Source organism: Falco rusticolus, chromosome 13 (genome assembly GCF_015220075.1).
Source record: "Falco rusticolus isolate bFalRus1 chromosome 13, bFalRus1.pri, whole genome shotgun sequence".
NCBI lineage: Eukaryota > Metazoa > Chordata > Aves > Falconiformes > Falconidae > Falco > Falco rusticolus.
The window spans coordinates 21344788-21367287 of NC_051199.1; the positions used below are offsets into that span (position 1 = coordinate 21344788).

The 22500-nt window shown below is 41.2% G+C and overlaps 2 protein-coding genes across 11 annotated transcripts in view; one reads left to right on the forward strand and one right to left on the reverse strand.

Moving 5' to 3' along the window:
• FXR1 (FMR1 autosomal homolog 1) overlaps positions 1-22500 on the reverse strand; it is a 57573-nt gene that overhangs the window by 8995 nt on the left and 26078 nt on the right. For 2 of the 9 annotated variants that reach the window (XM_037406198.1, XM_037406193.1), the window contains exons 9-17: positions 21395-21473; positions 19565-19674; positions 18543-18629; positions 17599-17806; positions 15767-15970; positions 14869-15069; positions 14030-14110; positions 11563-11654; positions 9693-10712 (exon numbers count right to left, since the gene is read on the reverse strand). In XM_037406198.1, the coding sequence (XP_037262095.1) occupies positions 10542-10712; positions 11563-11654; positions 14030-14110; positions 14869-15069; positions 15767-15970; positions 17599-17806; positions 18543-18629; positions 19565-19674; positions 21395-21473 (1233 nt within the window). In that variant the 3' untranslated portion in view covers positions 9693-10541. Of the gene's footprint in view, positions 1669-4360; positions 4589-8982; positions 9417-9692; positions 10713-11562; positions 11655-13521; positions 13807-14029; positions 14111-14868; positions 15070-15766; positions 15971-17598; positions 17807-18542; positions 18630-19564; positions 19675-21394; positions 21474-22500 lie in introns of those variants that run through there. The other 7 variants (XR_005107148.1, XR_005107147.1, XR_005107146.1 and 4 more) reach the window with 7 other exon arrangements.
• DNAJC19 (DnaJ heat shock protein family (Hsp40) member C19) lies at positions 3816-8172 on the forward strand. 2 transcript variants are annotated; one of them, XM_037406199.1, is made up of 6 exons: positions 3816-3937; positions 4421-4472; positions 4754-4827; positions 5171-5247; positions 6187-6257; positions 7606-8172. In XM_037406199.1, exons 1-6 carry the CDS (start codon positions 3935-3937, stop codon positions 7674-7676), a joined length of 348 nt encoding a protein of 115 aa, XP_037262096.1. In that variant the 5' UTR covers positions 3816-3934; the 3' UTR covers positions 7677-8172. The 2 variants fall into 2 exon arrangements, with proteins under 2 accessions (XP_037262096.1, XP_037262097.1); XM_037406200.1 differs by lacking the exon at positions 3816-3937 and having other exon boundaries at positions 4434-4548.

Consider the following 22500-nt stretch of genomic DNA (forward strand, 5'->3'; position numbering starts at 1 on the left):
AAAGCTAGAACTTGCAAACTCACTCTGTAATATTCCTATGACCTATGCTAATACCACACCTAGGCATCTCAATGTTTTTGCCTCTTATAATGGGAGGCGAGCAAATCCTGGTTTAAAGGTGCAAAAGTGAAGATAAAGGTTACCTATGCCCTACTGCAGCTATGTGCCCCCACTTAAATGCAAGTCCCTGCCTCAGACGGAAACTATGGGATTCCCTGAATGGATGTCATGGTCAGGACCTGAAGGAACATTGCAGGTGGCATTAGAAGGCAAGCCTAGATACACCCCCAAAAATTTAGTGACCTTCTTATGTCACAAACAAGTCACTGGCAAAAGACACTAACAATAGAGGGGTTTTGCACTTCAAAGTAGTGCCCTTAGCCAGCAATCATTCCAGCGTGAATCTGCAGTTTGCTGGACCACTTGTTATGCACAATTTCAGTGTTATTCAACAGATTTCCTATTAATATCAGGTTATGTAGGCTCTTGCATGCTCCTCACTGTGCCCAGCTTCTTGGGGACAATGAAGTTATAAACAAAAGGGATACTTGAGCCAAAACTTAGCAATAAAGCTGAGACTCTCTTCTCAAAAGGATACAGATTTCCTTACCTCCTTTGAGTTCAAGACCAAAATGAAAACCTGTTTCTTCACTTTAACTGTTCCTCATGTGCAGTACCTTAAGCACAAATTCAAAGAAAAAACAACCCCACCCAAGACTTGCACTATATATTCTGTCGAAGTATTACATTATGCTATGCTGAGCAGTCATACCTTTTCCATTGTGGAGGGACAAATTCAGATCCTGTTTTACATATGACAGACAGAGATGAATATGAATCAGCCGGTGCAAAGGACACAGTGAGACGTCCCAGAGTGAGGCTTATGGAATTAGGCAGTGATGAAGGAAATGCATCCTCTGACATTTCAGACAAGACTTCAGAAATATTTACTGCAACCAAGAAACAGACTTTGTCTCTCCCACAAGCCAGTGGCTAAAGCTTTCATCTGGAACATGGGTCTGTACTGCATTCCTGGTAAATAATCAAGGTTTTATACAAATAAGAAACACTCCTGAACAACAGAGCAGAAGACAACTGTCCCAATGTCAGTACCCTGAGAAATGGTGTGCTGGCTGAAGACGTGAGAGACCAGACGAGGAAGTTTTCTGATTTTGTGCTATTTCTGCTGCTGTTGGTGACCACACTTACCATTGGCTTGTCTTAAATACTCAATTCTGCTTGCAAAGAATGGTCTGGTAAGGCCCCACCTCCCCAGTATCCCTACTGTAAGAAGAGATTCAGACGTGTCCCTAATCCCTTCCCCTTCTTCCCAAACGAGGTGTTCCAGAAGACCTAGAGTACTCTTCCAGCTTCTCCCAGAAAAAAACCCAACAGTTGATGTGCTGATCTCATCCTGCTCTCTCTCCATTCGCTGGTACAATGTCACTGCTGAAGTGGGGAGAGCAGGATGTGCTTTGTGCAGTACCATTCACTGGCTAGCAGTCCACCAGAGAGTAGATTTCTTCCTAAGTGAAAGCCAGATAAACTTGCATGTTTCAAGAAAAAAGGCAAGAAACCCGCACCCAAGAAACTTACTACACTGCAGACACATCATATCCTCCATTCCACATATGCCAGTCTCTCAGCAGCTCTTTTCATTAAATAATCCTACCAAAACAGAACAGTAAAAAGGGTTATACACAAATTATTTCTTGTCCACTACATATTTAGAGGGTAGTGTTTTCCATGCTTGGTTTCAGTTTATTTGATGACTGTTTGGGTTGAAACAATCTCTGCATAGTCCCTAGGAAGTTTTCCTTCTTATCACCAAGAGGTCTGACCATATGCCCTCTAATCTTTTCAACTAATATTCCCACTCGAGCAAAAGCCTCCCAGTTTTCTGCTGTGGGTTTTTTTTTTTTCCATTTCTTTCTTCCTCTGCCTACAGTCTTGAGTTTTCTCTCCCAAAGTCAGACAGCTGCTTTTAAAGAAAAGGAGCAATCTCCCCCTTCCTCTTGATGGTTCCACCTAATCCAGTGGTTCTTTTAAAGGCAGTGTAACATGCAAACCAAAAGCAAAATGCAAATCCGACACTGCCTGTTACAGCTTCCATCATCAACCTGTGCATTAGCTTCAACTTCCAACCTTAATATCACCAACAAAAGTGCAAACCCCTCTGCTCTCTCCTCAGAAAGACAGCCAGTATCTAGAGAAAGCTCCTTATAAACTCATGGCTGAAGAATGCCATTAGGACTTAGTCCTAGGCTTGTAGCTTTCTTCTTCTTGCTCTTCCCCCACCTTCTGCTGTCTGCTCTGCCTATATTAGCCTTGTAGGCTGACAGCGTTGACATTTCAATTGAAATCTTCAGGTAGGAGAGGAGCAGATTCTGCTGCAAATCTGAACCTACATTACATAAAGGGACCAGAGCCCACCTGATAGCTGATTCCGGCCTTGATCCTGTGATGATCTCCATGTGGGGGAGACCTAAGAATCAGGACCTTCATTTTGAAGAACTGCTGCTCACTACAAATCATTGTCAGTGCAAATAAAGGCTTTAGTCTTTCCAATCTCTTTGCTACAACTACCACAAGCTTGTTTTCCTAATACTTAATAGAGTTTCACAGCACAGGCATGCAAGTTTCAGCACCAATCCAGGTAGAATGCAAATTTCAAAAATGAAGACTCAAGAGTAATAACAATCAACATAAGCTCAGAAATAATATAGTAGCCCTGGTAAAATATGTCAAGTATCATCTGTTTTTTCCTCAGATAAGAAGCATAACTCAGGACAACACAGGTAAAAGATTGTAAGTATCATACTTGACTTTAGGAATTATCGAGAAAGAACATACATCTAGATTCTGTATTCCTTCGTTCAGCTTGAGGGAATTTTGTGACTGATTTACTAGCAATTACAAACTTTGCCCCTCCACCACTTTCCAACAATCTTACCTGTTTTTTAACTGAGCTAGGAATCAGTTAATGCCCACTGCAAGTCAGACGGATCCTCTTGTGCTTGTCATGAACACGGATATTGCTACCTGCCACACTTACACGCTTCACACCCGGCATCAAAGTACAGTGAAATCTTGCTGTGTATGATTAAAAAAATCTATTGCCTTCAATCACTAGGTCCTCTGGGAGCCCATGAGGGCACTGACACGTTCTACAAGCACAGAGGGGCTTTTCACTCCTGCAAGCTACAGCCAGGCAGCGGCACGGGGTGCTCTGAGGGGTGCCCAGCGCGCAGCACCCCGGGCCGCAGCCTGCTCACCCGCCGCGCTCGGATTCCAAACCCCTGGCTTCGGACCAGACCCGCAGACGGGCACCCGGGCGGTGCTGCACACCACGCTGCGCTAGCCCAAGACACCGCGTTGTTAATACCCCCCGGTACACGTGCCAGCCTGTAATTCTCCCTCAACTCGTAGTAACCTTCAGCAGCGCGTTAACTGCGCGTGGCCAGCTGGGACCAGCGCCCGATGCCCGCGGGGGGCCGCATGCGGGCCGGCCGCAGCGCCGCGGGGGCCGGGGGCAGCGCCGGGGGCGGGCAGGCGGCGGCCGCAGCTCGCAGGAGGACGGGGTGGTCAGGGAGGTCCCCGCCGCCCCCGGGCCGGGGGGCCGCTTTCCTTCCTCAGGGAAAGGGCCTGGCTGCCCGCCACCCCGCGGCCCCTGAGCCGCCCCCGCCGGGCTGCCACCCCCGCCGGCAGCACCTCTGGCCCGCTCCGCGCCCGCTCCGCGCCCCCTCCCCCCCTCCCCGCCGGGCTCTGCCCCGCCCGCCCCCGCCCCGGGGCGGTGTCCGCAGCTCCCTCCCCTTCCCGCGCCGCTTTACGACAGCCGGCGGTGGCTTTGCGGCCGGTCCGGGTGCCGTACGGCGAGCCGGGGCCCTCTGCCAGCGCGGCTCGGCGGTCGGCAGTGTGCGGGGCTGGGGCGGCCATGGTGAGTGCGGGCGGGGACCCGGGGGCCGCCTGTGCCGGCGGCTCCCAAGCCCTTCCCGGCGCCGAGGAGCCCGCTGCGTCCTTGGCCCGGCACGGCCGCGGTGCCGAGGGGCCCGGGGCCGCGCGGGGAGGGCGCTGCCCCGCCCAGGCCGCGGCGGGGCCCATGGTTGCGGCCCCGGGGTCACTGGCATTAAAGCGGGGCCGCCGAACAGGACGGTGCTGCTGGGCTGCGTTCCCTCGGCCCCCCAGCCGCGGGGCTGCGGGGCACAGCCGACCCCCGCCCCGCTGCCGGCAGCAGCTGGGCCGCGTCCTTGTGCCTCTGCGGCCGGTTCGGCAGCGTAGCCGAAGTGAATCTGCTAGGGCCGCTTCCCCTAGTCGTGTTGTTCCCCACGCATGTACTAATGCGACTTGCTGTGGAGCTTACCGGGTAGGCTTTGTTTTCTTTTCCTTTGGTAAACAAACGCTTTGTGTCTTCCCTGCTTAGGCCAGTACCATGGTGGCGGTTGGCCTGACCATAGCGGCAGCTGGATTTGCAGGTTTGTGGATGATGGGAGGACACTGAACACCCCGTTGTAGCTACCGTTGCCTGCTTCAGTACTGACAAATATTAAGGTGGTTTAATAGGTGATGCAGGACACTCTCTTGGGAGACCCTGTATTGAGAAACACAGCTGTAATCAAAAGATCAAAGTGCTTACTTTTTTTCTGTCCCCCAAAAGTTTGTTTTGTGTTCTAATCCACAAGTTACCAGTTTCACTGAGTTCCTAAATCTTCAGGAAACTTCATACTTAGTCTTGTTCAACACTGATTTCTTTAAGGTCGCTATGCGCTAAAAGCTATGAAACAAATGGAGCCACAAGTAAAACAAGCACTTCAGAATCTACCAAAACCTGTAAGTTTTTGTTGTATCAGTAGCATCTTTTTATTGAAAAGTTTACTTAGCAAAATAAGTCCAGACTTCTCTGTGTTTTCTTCTAGTACTAAACATAATTTTGTTAGTAATAGCAATGCATCTCTGCAATTCTGCTGGTGGTTGACTAATAGAGAACTTGTTTTAGCAAGCTCAAGTACTCATTTAAATGACATTCCAACTGATTTTCTTATTACAAGCAGAAAAGAAGCTTCACAGTATTCTTACAGACTAAACCTCAGCAGCTACTAAAGCAATAATGAGTTGTTTTAAGTAATAAACTTAGAAACTGGTGGTTTTTAAACTAACACGTTTTCTCTTTCAGGCCTTCAGTGGATATTACAGAGGTGGATTTGAACCCAAAATGACTAAACGAGAAGCAGCTTTAATACTAGGAGTGAGGTAAAAGGAAACTTACTAGAAAGGAAAGGTAAAAAGGAGGCTGTAGTGTTACCTAGTTGCTGGCCTGGTTTGAAAAGCACATAATGTGCGGTGCTGTCCTATGCCCAGCTTCCCCTGGGAGTGTCACTGCCAAATCAGGAAATACGAAGCAGCCTTTCAGGATTTTCTGTATTTATTTGGGATTGTTGCATGCTAGCTTGCTTACAGCCAACTCTAGCTAGACTTCCCTGAGTCTGCAAATCCCTAGCACGTTCAGAAGCCGCGTGCGGGTCCGGGTAAGTATACCACTTTCAGGAAGCCTTGGGGTTTACCCGGTATGGGTAACACTGTTGTGCTGTTTGCTTGTGGTTCCCATTGCTGCTGGTGAATTTCAGATACATGTCGTGTGAAGGTGCTTGCAAACCCACTTCTTGCAAGTGGAGTAAATTCATCACTTACTAGAATATCTTAGGTATGATTATGGCAGCTATCCTTGCCAAAACTTAGAGAGTCTTAAGACCAAATGAACACATTCATCTAGTAAGAGTATGAACCATTTCTGTTTGAAGGCAACTTCCAACTGAAGTTTGTATGCAAACAGTTTGTTGTTTGCTTTTTTTAAAATTTAATAAATCAGAACCAGATTTTTTTTTTCTCCAGCCTTTCGGAAGTTGTCCCAATAGAAATGTTACAACATAGCTCTGTTTCTTTTCAACTGTGTGAATGACCCCCACCATAGTAGACTGCTGTAGCGTGTTGTCTTCAGCATACACTGTTTTGGAAAAACTTTAGAAACTCTCCAGGACTTTCATGCTACAGATCAATAACAGGAAAAGAAAAACATATATGTAAGCCAAAGTTTATGGATAAGACACGGCTTGCTTGTTCTAAGACATCTACTAAAGATCTGGGGGGGTTTATGAGGTCCCCTTAAGTCAGTTTTTTCTGTCTCTTTCAAAGCCCTACAGCGAACAGGAGTAAAATTAGAGAAGCTCATAGACGGATCATGCTTCTGAATCATCCAGATAAAGGTAAGTAGATTTAAGTGATATTGATGAATTAATACATTTAAAATACAGATTAATAGAACTGTGTAGGGAAGAAGTGACTGGTAGATAGCTACCTTAGCTACTAAAAAAACCCCCAGAAAACTTGAGTGAGAACAAATTTTAGGGTGCCTTAATCCTTATGGTTTCGGAGCATGTTTTTGTGTTTGAAAGCGCTAAAGCAGGCAGACAGATTCAGCAGGTCAGCTTGTCGCTTGATCTGTGTGCATCAGATCGAAATACGATTTGTTAAAATGAGACTTAAAACCACCTTACTGTTAAATGAAAGCCCAGAGTATGTTTGTGCGCATGGTATACAATGTGCATTTTGAGTTCATTTGAACTCAAGTGCATTGGGAATTCACTGTAAATGGCAAGTGTAGAGCCTTCTGCGTCTGCTGAAGGCCCTACAAGATGAAATACTTGTTTGTGCTACTCTGAAGGCTCGGAATCCAGTTGTCCTTAAAGTTAATAACTTGAGGCATCTATACCTGTTCTAAATTGTTCACTTCAGTAAGTCAGAATCATGTGTTAGTTCTTGGTGTTTAACTTTTTCATCCTCACTTAACAGGTAAAATGGCTTCCTTTAAAGTGACTCTTGAACTTTATTGCTTTTATGCACCAAAATTGTCCTTTGGATCTGCCTTTCATAGACAGTACCTAGTGGAAGTGAACTTCAAAATTAACTTTATTAAATATATGCAGAACCTTAAAATGCTATCCAAAGACTGCTTAGGAACATTTCACATTCTGTGTGACCTAAGTAAGTTAAATTAAACTTCAAGTAAGTAAAAAGTAAATCTAGTACTAGTACATGGTATATGTGCCACAGACACGCCACAAATACTTGCACCTCGTGGTCAGTTACAATTTCAGTGCATTTGCACAGTGGACTGTTTCAGAATCTTCGTAAGTCATTTCTGTGTCACGTTTAAAGACTGAGCCAGTCCATTGGTACAGCAGCAGTTCCGTGCTGGCCTTGAATTAGGGGGGCAAGGTTTATCTGCACACTTGTTAGTTCAATGCTTCTGTATTCACAACAGATTTTATGTTGTCATTAGCAACAGATTCATTTATGACTGGTAAAACCGGAGAAAAAACCTCATTCCAACAAACCTAAAGCCATCTAGCAGGAACGGGCTGTCTGCATGCTTAGCTACTCCGGTGGCTCTATGTGTAAACTTAAAATGGCTTCAGTCATAACAGCTTGTTCCTTTAACTTGAGCAACTTCCAGATCATGCTCACTTTTTTCCCCTGTGTACTCTGGCATTAGTAACAACATAGAAACTATTTTTTTCATCTGATGTGACATGAAGGTTATCTTTCTTTTAGGTGGCTCTCCATATGTAGCAGCCAAAATCAATGAAGCTAAAGATTTACTGGAAGACCAAGCTAAAAAATGAATGTGAGAGAAAATCAGAGGGTTTGTCCATGCAAATGCTTATTTTTGATAAATGGCTTAAGAAAAGTTCTCATAATGACTTAATATAAATGAAGCTGGAAATGAGAATCCAGGGAAGTAAAATTCCCTCCCCACTCACTTCATCACTGTTTGGGAAACGTGTGAGGCAGCAAGGCTTAAAAGTTTTTTTTTTTTTTTTCCCCTAGCTGATATTAAGTGGCAAAAATCTGCCATTTGTGTAAAATAAAAAAAAAAATAGTAACTTGGTTTGGCCAGTGCATGTTACCAGGTACAGGTATGCTTAGATGCTGTTACCTGATTTTTGTTAAACTAGCTATGTTTGAAGTTCATGCTGCTGTTCTTTCATATGCCAAAGATAGCATGATGAACCAGTTTGGGGAGGGGGTGGAAAAAATCCAGAGGATTTATCGAATGGGAAGAATTGGGACCCATGTGTGGTTGTCTCAGAAAAAATAAAAAGTACAGGAAGCAACATACTCAGTTGTCTTTGCCTTGTGAAAAACAAGGTTGGTTGAACTCCAAGTATTACTGACGGGTCTGGAATGTCCTGAATTTTTTAGCAACTTTCAGTTCCTAATGGATTTTATAGCACTTAATAAATTCCAAATGTGTAAGTACTGCAGTTTTATCCATTATCTTACACTACAGTTAGAATTCACATAATAAAGTTTGTGTTTATAGCAGTTGGGAAAGAGGAACTCTTTATGTAGACCACTGAAGACACCAGAGCTGGACTTGCTGTGCTGCATGAAGCCTAACGCACCCCAGCACAGCCGCCTGTGCCAGTGCCTGCGTCAGGCCGAGTTCTGTCCTGCTCCGAGGATCTTGCCAGTCTTTCTGTCACTACGGCAAGACTGCTGAATGCAAGGCAGCGTGTGTAGGAGTTAATGCCCACCTGTTCATAAATACAGTGGATTTCAGAGCTTTCTGAACTAACCAGCCTCTGCTTCGGAGTAGTGCCGTAAGCTGTCGTACACCTCTGCGTGAACCCTGGCTGCTGCAGACTAGTTACAGGCCACACAGTATGGATTACCAGAACAGCAAGGAAGAGTTTTGCCTTCAGAAGAGAGGATCAGGTCAGCAACATGAGTATGAAGTGGAAAATGCTTAGAACCTACAAAGAGAGGTACCTTTGTTCTACTACGAAATTTAAAGTGGGGTAAAACATCCAGCTGGAATATTGCTGCACAGCAGTTCCAGAGCCTGCACGTTGAGCCATATGCTGAATGCTACTGTACTTCAGTTTTCCCCTGTCAAAATAACACTGAATTTTTAAACATAGCTGCTTTTTTTTAACTACCCTGTTTTTTCAACTTTTTCCACTCTTATCGGTGGCTGCCTTATCGGTTGACCTGCTTGTGCACACTTAGGAGTTACAACAACTTAACTGCGTTTGTGCTCTGGGAGGGAACGCTGTTGTTGAGTATCACCCTTAAGTCAAATTAAAACCAGCCCATCTCCACCAACAAAATACTCACCCAACAGAGCTGGTCCAGTTCTTCCATAGCTGTAGGTGGCCTAGCAGCTGGAGCCAGGGGTGGGTCAGAACACTTGCTCCGGTCTTAATACCTTCTGACAAAATCAGGTAAGACTAGTTTTTTTCTTTCAAGTCGGCACAACTTCAGCACTACCGGTTGTTCAGACTTCCTGCAACAGCTCCGTGCTACCTCGATGTTTTTCCACACCTGGGATTTCTGCTCCATTGCTCTTGCTCATGTGCCTGAAAAGGTGGGTTAGTGTGTCACACTTCTCCCGCAAACTGCATTGCATTACTTCCTATACGTGACTCTCCAAGATAAGCAGTCTGAATTTAGACTTGTTAACTGATGTTTTATGTTGTGACCATAAAAAATAGAAGACTAGCATGCTAGAAAACTCTTCTGAAAGAGTTAAAGGTTCAAGCTGCCTCCTGTGTAAGTTTTAATTGTTAGTGTTTACAGCTTGAACACCTTCAAGTCAATAGTAATTTAACTTTCTGATAGAAACAGTCAACAGATGGAAGATCAAAGTTTATTTTCTTTTACTACCAGCATACAAAAAAAACATATTGCACATCAAACAACCAAAACAAAAATAAAAATACTCTACTAAGGACTAACATATGTAGTTTATACAGAATAAACTTTCTGGAAATTGATCTTTTCAGTAGTTCAGGTTATGTCTTAATGGACATGACTAATTCAGCTTAGTGTTAACTAAAGCTATGTTTGATTTTTAAATACTGTACAGTTTAATAAATAAACCAAACAAAGCCTCAATGTAGAACAGTCACTGCCAATGTCACCCAGAATCCCTGCAGATTATGAGAATTTTACAAATGTATTCCAGTGGTCTGCAGATTTTTTCCTCTACATACAGCATTTAAAAAACATGTATTAAAACAGACCAGTTTCCAGACTAAACTAATGGAGAAATTACATTTCAGTGCAAAATATTTTAGACTGCATTTCTTTCTAGTATTCCTCAGGTGAAGAAGTGGTTGCATATTATTAAAAATGTAACAAAAGCAGCTAATGCTTTCATAAAGAGTATTATGTTAGGGATCCCCCTCACATCTTTGCCATATTTTGAAAACAAAATAACATTTCCTATAGCCAGCAATTTTGTTTATTTAAATGTTACATATACTATCTCAAGGCACATCTGATGATATATTTATAACACAGTAGGTGTCAAAGTATGTTTAACATATGATTTCTTCAGGATCCCTCCCCTTTCTGTATTCCAAAATGGAGGAACTGAAAGTGCGGTGTCAAGACTGGCGATCCATATTCTATCTTTGGCAAGCTTATACAAGCACTATTTTAAATGTAATGTAAAAGAACTGTAAACTAGGAACTTCAGTTTATGAAACACCATTCAGCACTGCTTCTTCCTGATTATTTCCATCCTCTTGAACGGTAACTTTCTTTTCATCAGGACTGTGCTGTAGTTTAGAAGGCTCATCCCCAGAAGTTGTCACAGGACCATTCACCGCCTTTTCAGAAGGGCTGTTTTCATCAATCGCATCTTTTGCCTTGCAAAACCAGAAACAGGATAGTATTAAAAATTCTGTAGAAATATACAGTGTCATCTAAATATCCCCCTGGCTAAACACAGCGACTCTGCAGTAGGGGATACCTCTTGCCTGTCTGTGCCAGTACCCTGTCATTTATAGCATCCTGTTACTTACCCTGTCATTTACAGGATACTTCTGTGTCAGACGCTTCCGAGGAAGTCATGCCAAGGTAACCCTGAGACACCCAGCGTACCCGCAATGTTCTATTTCACAATTTCAATTTGTCTAAGCCAATGAAGAAGAGTTGCATTTTACACCCTTTCAAAGTCTACAGTAAGATTAAATGGATCTTTGCTATTTTGCTAAACTCATACATAACTTGTGGCAGTAGGTTCAGTGTTACTTTAGAAGTAAAGGAATTACGCTTTATGCAGTTCTGAATATTATTTTCTATGACATGTAATGCCACTCTCATCGTTTAAGGAGAACAGATCTCAAATCTACATAAATTCTTTCTAAAATAGTTCATACCAGTCACTAAATGCGCTACCCTAGTAACCTCTATTTAAAACATCAGTTCTCAAGACTCATCCATGGATAATCTTCACATTTTATTATGTAATGCTCCATTACTGAGTGCAGTATTTTAAACTGTGTAAAGACTTAACTGGAGCATTACACTGGTCACTGCAGTCTGCAGTCACAGCCTACGAGTCAGTTCTGTTCACTCTGCACCATTTTTGCTTTCAGCCATTTATTCTTTGAACTCAAATGCATTTCTAGTCAAACAAGGGTGATTAAGTGAAGCATTCCTTTACTGTTTTGCTGCAAGGGAAGAGGGGAAAAAAAATACATAAAGTCTTCTTACCGTTTCTTTCTTGGTTTTGGCTAGTGTCTCCTTTGGAGGGTTTCTCTGTCTACTCTGAGATTCAGCTCGTGATATATAATCAGCTACTGTTACTGTTCAAGGAAAAAAATTACAGTGATGCTCACATCAGAAGTCTAGTTCAGCATTAAGCTTCCTACGTCTTTTTTGTGCAAGTTACAGCATAACTGGGAGACATCTCACAAAAGGCCTTCACACTTGCAGGTATCAACTACATAGCAAGGATCAATTTGTTCTGTTAAACAGAATTTTTACCAACATCATGATCTGAAAGTGGAATCTTACAATTAATAGCAATTTGGGTCCAATTGTAAATTGTATTGGAAAATAAGGGCTTTCTGTACTAGGTTTGAAGAGATCAGGCTGCAGGCTCTTTGAACTAGAGACCGTCATTGGGGTTTTACTTATCTTTAGTAAAGAATTTCACACTAATAAAATGAAGGTAAGTTAAAATATGAGAAGAATTAGGGGGGAGGTTCAGAGTATGGTGTTACAATAAAGCAGCATTCAAGTCTTTGTTACTTCATGAAGCAACTGGCAAGAGAACTCACCCTCCTCCTGGTATTCAAAAAGCAATCCGCACGGTTAACTCTGCCTTGCGGTGGGTGGATTAATTGTGGTGTCTGCAGAGACACTGGAAGTGGCTCCGTGTGAGCGAGCCCGGGCTCCCCGGCGGGACAGCCATGTTTCACTGCTACAGCTACACTTACTGGATGCTGGCCAGGGGGGTTCTGACCTCTCTTCTTCTGACCACCTCAGCATCTGTCCTTGGAGCCTGGTTCTGTCTTATCCCACTCTCTTGCAACCACACCAACTGAGAGTCAATTCTATCTTTAGAATACGTAATACTACAAATTTAAATAGACACTTGTATCTTTGATGAGCTAAAGCACATTAGAGTTTGGAAGCATTATCTACTGAACAGTACAGTCAATTGCATTTAGTGTATCATGCATTCAGGTGAACTATTTTTTTGGATTTAGGAATGACTGTGCATGAAAGCTACATCTGCAATAGGAAGCACGAAGTATGAATTTTCTGTTACAGTAGCTGGGTCCTTGCACAACAGTCAAGTGAGTTTCTGCACAAGGAGAATTAATTCTTTAAAAAGGAGGTTCTGTATCCAACTCCTCACAAAAAGATGAAGTATGTTTTACGCACTCAGTGTAAGACACCAATTCGTAATAGTCATAGATGTAGTAGGAACCCAAAACATACAGCAATGTAAATAAAATACAACTAAATGACTGAAGTATGCTGTTAGCATGGGGGGGAGGCGGGGAGTTCCTTCTGTCATAGTTTTGTTCATTATTCATGTTAAGTATTTATGTAGAGATTAAATTCTTAGAGCATTTTTCACAAAGTGTAACTACCAATGCTCTTACTGTTGTAGTTAAACATATTTATTATGCAAACTGAAAATGGCAGCTTGCACAGAAGACATCAAAAGGACAAAAAATAAGAAATTGGGTTTGGGCAGTTTTGTTGTAAATTTAAGTATTCTGAGAATGAAAGAGAAATAGCCTACCTAACATCTCTTGGTGCTGCTGGCTGAAATTAGTTTCTGAATTAAATGGTGATAAGCATTTTTACTTTTTTTAGGAGGGTGAGTGGTTTTTTCTTCCCCCAAATTTTAGCGTAATGCAACAGCTTTTTTCTTCTTAATCCAATGTTGTATGAGCACCACAAATAAGGGAGACAAGTATGAGTGAAATTTTGAACCTGTCAATCTAGAAGACCTTCTGTTACTACCTTATGCCATGTACATACAAGCATTTTCTAAATAGGGCATTAGATTGAAAATTAGATAGTTCACCTTTAACATTTCAAGTGTTAGTACACACAAAAGAAATGCAACAAGCCACAACAACAAAAAATTGGAAACATGCAATTTCATTTCAATTCCTCCTCCTTCCCACCCTCAATTTGTAGATGACTTACAAATATTCACAAAAGCTGAGGACTGACAGCAGCAGTCTGACACAGGCATGGGGCTGGCAGGTGCCGCGTGAGCTCCCTCACAGGGCGCTGCCGGGACACCCACATCCTGCCATTCCAACTCTGGGCTTCTCAGCCAGTGCTGAAAAGGTTGTGTCACATTCAGTGCAAGTGCACGGGTGCAGGGCAGCGCGGATCATGAACCCTCGTGTTTGTCTTGATCCTGGACCACTGAACTCAACAGCAGCTTGGCTATTGACTTCAACGAGAACTGGATCAGAAGCGTAACTTGTATGTCCAAGCAAAAGTTAGACATTACGAATTAGTTTCATTAGGCAGATTAAGAACTTTTATAAGTTCTCCTAGGAGAAGAAATGTCTCTCATCTTTATCTAGTAGTCTTATTAGTTATTGAGTAACCTTTTTATATTATGCAGCTATATGTAAAACAGCAGACACAACATTCTCTCATGCTTTTGACCTGAGATTACCCACAGCTCCACTCGAATTACCTGGCTGTCTATCTTCTGCCTGACCCCTGAAGCGACGCCTGCGGCTACGATTGCGTCGCTGGGGTTTTTTGTCACTATCATCTGCAATTGCAAAGTTTACCATGAACTATTTCTGATGATAAAATAAGTAACTTCTTCAGCAGTTTCAGCATGGGGCATTTAAAATTGCTTCTGTTAAAGAGACAGGCTAAGTAAGACAGGCTGAAAGAAAAACATAGCTTTATACTGAAAGCATACACAATAATGCAAAAGCTAGACTTTACTTTTTGCTCTTGGCTCATTAAAACATTTAGGCATAATATGCTTAATGACCTCAGAGTTCATTTATTAAATGAGTAACCATACGTCAAATTTTAGCCACATAACCCACAAAAGGGCTTTCCTTCTACATTAGTAAGCAACAGATTACATTCTCGTCCCAGTGAGTATCAACAAAATTTACTGAGGGAAAGTACTTAAGCAGAAGCTGGGTAGAGACAAATTAGCAGCTACTTAAGTAGCTTTCCTACACTGAGACCGAAGTTACCAAGGACAAAACAGAACACTGATCCAACAGTACTATTTCTATGAAAACAGCAGTACTAATGGGAAACAAGTTAAGTCTTTGGTGTCTCCGTCAAACAGTTTTTTACAAAAGAGGCATATGAAAATACTAGTGGAGCTCAGTAAACAGAAGACTTCATGGCCGAGCCATGGAGGCAGTCTTTCTTTAATCAGACAACAACTTTTAACAGAACGATTCGCCACTAACAGAAATGAACAAGTGTTTCACTACACTTACAAGGACAACACATTGTTTCTTAGCTCATTCTGGGACTATCATCCAACTGTTTACATACCTAAACCATTCTCATTAACAGAAGCTGTATCAGACTCTGTCATTCCATCCATAAGAACAGCATCTTCATCGGTCCTTCGCCGGCGTGACCTCCTGCGGCGGTTACTACTGTGGTGAGATTCACTAGCATCGGTATCCACAGTCTGGTCTGACTCTGTGTTATCAAGCAAGCTGTAAGGGTTGCTGTCCGGGTCTTTAAGCACTAAACAAACAAAAGGTTTCCATTTAAGATACCGTAGTAACATGTAATTTAATCTTCAGGCTGACTTGTATCTGTCTTTCAATGTTTCAAAACACAACGCAACCTTACAAAAAGGTGCAACACACAATACTACAGTATTTATGGTTTCAGACTGGTTCCTCTCTGACCCTAATGCAACAGCAAGTATTCCGAGGCACCACAACAGGCGCTTGTATTATTTCATCACAAAGATTTCCAAGGTGACATTTAAAGAACTTTTACTCAAAACTGCCAAATGTGTAAAACACACCTTTCACTTCATAGCAACATGGTACTTTTATAGCTACTGAAGCGTTATGAATTAGCACCTGCAAGTTCTGACAAAATGTAACATGACTTCCATTCTGTGAATTCTTCTCTCATTCTGTACCTAAACATAAGCTTAGCTTAGAAAGCAGCCATAAGTAACATGCCAAGGGTTGATAAACTCTGATAGTATCATCATTATGTGTGTGCAGTAGAGGAAGGAAAGGGAGATCACTGTGGGCAGAAGATGAATAAAAATCTAACAACATAGCGCACGACAAGAAACCATCACACAACTCCATAGTATGTGGGGACTTCAGTAATGTAAAAAATGAGTATTTTTAAATAGTTGGTTATACAGAAAGTTGCCAAGAACAAAGACTAAATTCAAAGTAAGTTTGAAACACAGTACCAGAGCTAATGGATGACTTGCCACCACGAGGTCCACCACGCCCACGACCTCCAGATACACTACGTCCTCGTCCTCCAGGACGTCGCCTATTGTCACGCTGGTGTCTGCTTTCTCTGTCATCTTCTCCTGCCAAGGACCAGTCACTAAGTTCATCTTTTCTCTCAGATTCTGTTTCAGAGGGATTAGAGAGCTCAGAGTTTGTACCTTGTACAAGAAGGAAAAGAAAATTGGAAATGAGTATGAAATTTAGGGTGATATTCTGATTTCAGATCCTCACAGAAGTCTTCCAACCAGCATGGCTGGTTATATATGCTATTTGTATATATATACACACACACACACACAATTTATTAATATATATTTAAAAAAGCATAATGTATGTATAATTTTACATTAAATATGCCCACGCACATACAGAATAGACCTAACTTTCTAGGATTTTCAACCTAGGTTTGTTTGTAATAACACGTGAAGTAAGAGCTCAAAGATTACCAGAGCTGTAATTTATGTACACAGATAAATCAAGGATTAAACCATATTTCCTCTCTTTGTGTGTACACTGCAGGCATTTGGTGCAGTTTCTAGGCAACTTCTCTGAAATTCCCAAGGACAACTTTGCCACCTTATAGCTGATGGCTGTTGCTAAGCAACCTCTCCTGGCTGTTATAATGCTGCCTGCACCATTTAACTGTTTGTATTAAACAGCGTCCACAATATCCCACCATCTCAGAGTTAACTGAACTCACAGCTTTTTACTACTGGAAAATTCAACACCTACTATTTATTTTAGACATCCAGGAACTCTCCCTGCTGACCATTCTGGAGTAAAGATATTTAGACCCATATGGCTCTAATGTACAATTCCTGCCATTTTGGGGTGGGGTGTGAATGATTTCCAAAGTAAAGCATGTATGTGTATAAAAGAAACTGTACAACCTTCATTAGAATTCAGTCAAACAATTCACTGGGAAATAGCAAAAAGCAAAGCCACAAACATTAGCATTATCATCAAAACCAACGTGACCAACACGGCACTACCCTGGACACTACAGTCAGTGACAGACTCAAATCCAGAAGAACGTGTCTGATTTTGTAACAGAAGCAAGCTACGTGTACATGATGAAAAGTAAGTCACTGAATTGAATATATAATTTTTCGTTCCTCATTTACTGCAGCACCTACGTTTCTTGAAATACGTCTATATTGAAATGCAGGCTGTCTCCATGTGGGGAGCTGCTGCTGAATGAAGAGGGGATGTGCACACCTCTAGGGAACTGAACTGCGGTTCCTTGTTAATTTAAAAATGCATCAGAATCCCCCACCACATCTTAAACAAACCCAGTTAGCTCCCGACCAAATTAATAAAAAAAAAAAAGAAGATTTTGTGCCATCTCCATTTTAAATTATTCTGGTTTACTTTTGAAAAATACATTCATAAGATGGCCACCATCACAGACAAGGGTTATTCCTCCTCCTCAATCAAAACATGTAATGCTAATTTCAGATATTTTTTTTTAAACTTGTGTCTCCTGTAGAGTATCTGTATCTGTAGCCCTTTCTCCTTCCCAGCTTTATATGGTATAGGTACTACTGTTGAAGGACTGCTTCAAATCATAGTTCAGTTTACTCACTTTTTTGCTCAATTTAAAACTGAACTTCAATGAGAATGTGGCTCTAATTAGGTATTTTGAGCCATGTAAAAAATAAAATTACAATTCTAAATTTTCAGCCCTACCTTCACTCAACTACACTGAATACAAGGGAATCTAGAGACAGTTACAGACTCAAAACCATCCTGAGGACTCACTCAACAGATGCTCAAGAAAACTCACCGTAACCAGATGTGTAATTGGGGCCTCTGCGACCTCTCCCTCTTCCACTGTAGGATCTGGAACCTTGCACTGAGGAGAGGGTGCTCTCATCAGTGGTATAACCCTTCTCTTTTTCAGGAACTCTAGCAGACGAAGGCCTGAAACCCATACCAATCTGACGCAACTGCTCATCAATCTGGAGCCTTTCCAGTCTTAGCTGTTCTACCTCCTACAAAAAAGGAAACAAATTTTCTGATAAAGAAATGTTCTTTCCCCTCACAAAACACCATCGCCCATCCAGTCACCTTAGAAACTAGCACTCCTGTAGGTGAGTTAACACCACCTCGAAGGTGACCGCAAGTAATGGAATTCCAGTATGACTTCTGCAGTCGCCGAGTATTGGAAGAAATCTAAACCCTTTCTCTCAAATCACCACGCAGAAATTGTAAGCCTATGACGACTTTTCTTAAGAAAGCTTCACCACACAGTCTCCAGTCAAATTTTTAAAAAAGCAAACTGACAAAGTAACACGATTCAAATTCATTCATTATTCCTGTTAAGTCAACACCACAACTCCATACAAAGCCAACTAATCTAAATGGATAATTGTTCTAATACTACATTATATTAGTGTGTTACTATTAGAAATTCCATCCTACCCCAACAGAATAACAGCACACTAACACAGACAAAAGAATTGCGTGTTACTTCCCAAATGCCACTTAAACCAGTGTTCTTCACAGTCCAATCCTTTCAACACCAGCAGTCGAAGTGACAATGATAGTGTATTTAAAGGCCTGCATAATACATATGGGCGAGGGATGGCTTCAAGGCACCAAACCTTAAATCCTGATATACAGAGGAACAGTTTATCAACTGCAAATCCCACCAAAGTTGTTGCTTAAAAATTCTGCTCCTTCAACCAAAGCTTCCTCTACCGATTCTTTCTTCTGAAATACACTTACCTTTAGATACGCGATGTGGTATTCTAAAAGAACTTGGACATTTCCAATGCTTTCTTTAGTACCAACAAATACAAATGGTACCATTCCCTACAGAAACAAAACATAAAATGTTATTTTCAGGAAGAAAGATCTGTTTAAATTACAGAAGTGAGCTGAACAGGCAAAGATGATATCCGAGTCTTGGGCTGCAAAGGCGCGCTAGAAATAGCTCAGACTGGGGCAAGGGTAGAGGCTTGTACGTCAAGCACCGAAGGCTGCCCGGCTCCCCCAGCAGCCTGCTCTGGCAGGCGGGGTAACCTGACACACAGTGTTCATGTCCCTCACGCAACACAGCTGCCGCGTGTGTTTATCACAGTCGGTGTACAAAAGCATCCATAGTTTACCAGGAAGTGTCCAGCAGTCAATTAAACCAGCTTTACAAGATGAAGCACCATTAGAAGATCTGATCTTACGTTCTCGTATATTTAGAATATGTGGACACCATTAACACTATCAATCCCAAATTTAGTTATGCTGCTAAAGTACACGGAAGATTTAAAAAAAAAAGAAAGGTTTTGCTTCAGCAGCAAAAAAACACTTTCTCTAATTGTTTAATATAAAATTTAATGCAAGATGTCAGTCTGCAAAAACCTTAAAAACAATTTTCTCTGTATTCACAGAAAAGTTACATAACTGGCTTCATTAAATAATCCACAAGCATCTATCCTAGAAAACTACCCACATCACAGACGCCATGTTTTTGTAACACGGACATCAGCACCATTACAGGTTAGCTAAAAAAAAAGCCCACAGAAAAGTGCAGAGGCCACGCAGGCTGCATTTATAAACTGCATAACGATGCAGAGATGAAACAGCAATCCCCTTCTGATGCAGTAAGGTAATGCTTTTAACTCATTTGAGCCATTCTCTAGAAACTCTCACTTTCTGCATATACTTTCCAACATGTTCTTTGTTAAAAGGTTCCACATGACTGGTTTTGAAAACAAAAACCTAATCATAAGAAGAAAGAAAAAAGTACTTACATCTTCACGGGGCAGTTTATTTTCATTATCTCCTTCAATTCTCACCCTGACGACTCCAGACTTGTCTACAATCTCCTGAATCACTTTTCCATTTTTTCCAATAACTTTTCCTTCAGAGGGCAAGAATGGTTAATTTTGCACCCACATGCAAAGTATTTTAATGGGTTTCTTGATATTTTAAATTATGCATAACATAATCGTAACAACTACCTGACTCTCCTTTACCATTCGCTTTGCTTCTAAGTTTTCTTCTACTTCAGAGGTACAAAAAAAACCCCACAGAAAACCCCACACTGTGTCAGAAGAGGTGAAAACTTCTCAAATTAAACCATCTGTGTACATATATATATATGTATGCATAGAATAACAAGCATTGACGAAGATCACCACTACACACACGTTTCAAATAATCAGACTAAAATGCACAAAAGTTCTGCAAATGTCTATTTTAAATCTATGTATCAAAATTACTTGGACCCCCTGACTCCACATGCACCCCCGCCTCATTCAATCTTTCCTGATATTTTGTCAGGCCTATATAATATACTTTTGTTGGGAGCACCTTAAAAAAACAAAGCTAAAAACTACATCACTGTTTTCTGAAAATTAACTTTGCCTTTACAACAAACTTGAGTAGTACCCATGCTTCCCATATTACCTTTAAAATACTGAAATCATGCATGGGATCAAAACCAAAAGGTTCTCTAGAACTTTTATGTTTAGATCTCAAAAAAGTGACTCCTCTGCTGCCTTATTAAAAAATTTTAGTTCTTCCTTATACTATAGCTATGCAGAAACATTTCTTCAAGCCAGCTACAGATACGTGCCACTTAATTTAAAATTATGATTAAAGGAAGGTAGAGCCTCTGAAAAAAGGCTATAACAACCAAAAGCACGTGACAGAGTACTCCATAAGGAACATTCTTTACAGCAGATATTAAACATGATACAAAGTAAAGTACAAAAAGCATTAAAAATGGTTTCCTTTCCTCAACAGTTCAAATAGCTCAGCAGGTCTTTTCTGTGTATTTTTTGTCTTAGAAAAACGTTACAGCTATCATTCTGTATGCCTACAATTTCATTTTGCACAGCAATCCTCTTTCTACTACTAAAGTAAACCACACTCGCTGTACCATTAAACGTTTTTCTATGGACAATGGTAAGCCAGTATTTGGGAAAGTCCTCAGTCCTGAGGAGCTCCAGTACCTGAAACTGGCAATTCAGTAGATGGCACTCTCCTCTCTTGGCACAGAAAGTAGTGCCCTGGGCAAAGTGTGGTAACTTCAATTTGAGTCATTAATGATCATTAAACTTCTTAACTTGGGTGTCTTGTAGCTAAATATACATCTGCTTACATAAATGACTGTAAGTGATCTGGGCAAGATGCCTGCCTTTGACATAAATTGGTATTGTAATCATTTAAAAGCAGCATTTTCAGGTAAATGCATTACTGTGACTAGTACAAGGATTCTTAATTCTTATTATATGTGGGTATATTCACATTAGCACATGCTACCCAAAGCCCCCCAAAACCTCAATTTGTAAAACATCAGATTTAGCAGATTTCCTTGGTTCAACTAGGTTTGTTGAATCCAAAAAAAAGTCGGTAATCAAACTTTTTTCACTGTTAAAATACTGACAAAGTTATTATGCAGCAATAATACATGTAATTTCTTAATAATTCCCTGATACGTACAGCTTTAAAAGATTAATCACTTTCTACTTAAATGGAGAAATCAAATATTGTGCTAGCATCTAAATCTTCTTTGCAGTGTCAGGCTGATTAGGCTCCCTTTCCCCAAGTTTTCAAGTTTTAGCAGTATTACATACCAACAAGATTTCTGGGAACTTGAATAAAATCCTCCACAAATTCCAAGTAACTTCTAGCCTTTTTTACTGCATCAGCAGTCTGGAAATGAATTAAAAAAAAAAAGTTTATTTGTGAATAAGTTAAAAATAAAACCTTGTAACAACAGCTGCAAGTCTTCCAAACATGAAACATTTTCAAAAACAGAGGAACAGAGACAGAATTGATCGACTTTTGAACTAAATGTTGAAGGAGTAATGGAGTACAATGCTCACAGACAAAATTCAGCAGCAAAGCAAAGCACCAGTAATGACCAAAACAACTTCTTCCATGTCATTTCAAGACATTATAAAACATTATCTGCAACATATGACAAGTAAACCCCGGACAAAGTATCTTACAGATGTATCTTGAAGGATTTTCTGGTCGACACTAATTAGGAAAAAACAGCTAATTTTATTCTTTCCCTCCAAAATCAACACACAGCTTTCAAATCTAGAGTCCATTTATTAAAAAAATAATAATAATAAAAATCAATGTAACTTATCACAAAGATTCTGTACTGAAAAGAAAAAGTCTGTCAGAAGTCCTACCAACATTCATAGGAACTTGAGCTTACAAGACCTACTACGTTAAAAACAGACTTTGGATCATGTACCTCATTTCACCTGACTTCACAGTGAACGAGGAGGTAACGGCAAGCCATCATTTAACCTCTGCACTTTCCTCTAAACTGCTTTGGAAGCACCCAGTTTTTCTGCACATAAACTTGCTACTGTTGGTATTGTCAGCAATATAAACTTAGTTTGCAGTTTTTAATGTCATTTTTTAACATGTAGTCTGCCATTACACTACCCAGAGGACCGCATATAGAAAAATGGCCAAGGAAAAAATAAATTTTAGACTGGTTTGTCTCTTGACAGTAAAGATAATGTCACCTGATAAAGACATTTCCAAGGCTGAAGGACAACCACTCCACAGAGCTTTACAGGCTCACTGCAAGCAGCAACTGGCTTTACAGCCTTTTCCATATGACAGGTGTACTGATTTTTCACAACAGCCTAAATGTAACAGGCATTAGACACTCTCCCCTCTGTGAGGTTTCTGTTCTCTTACTCAATATTCAAGA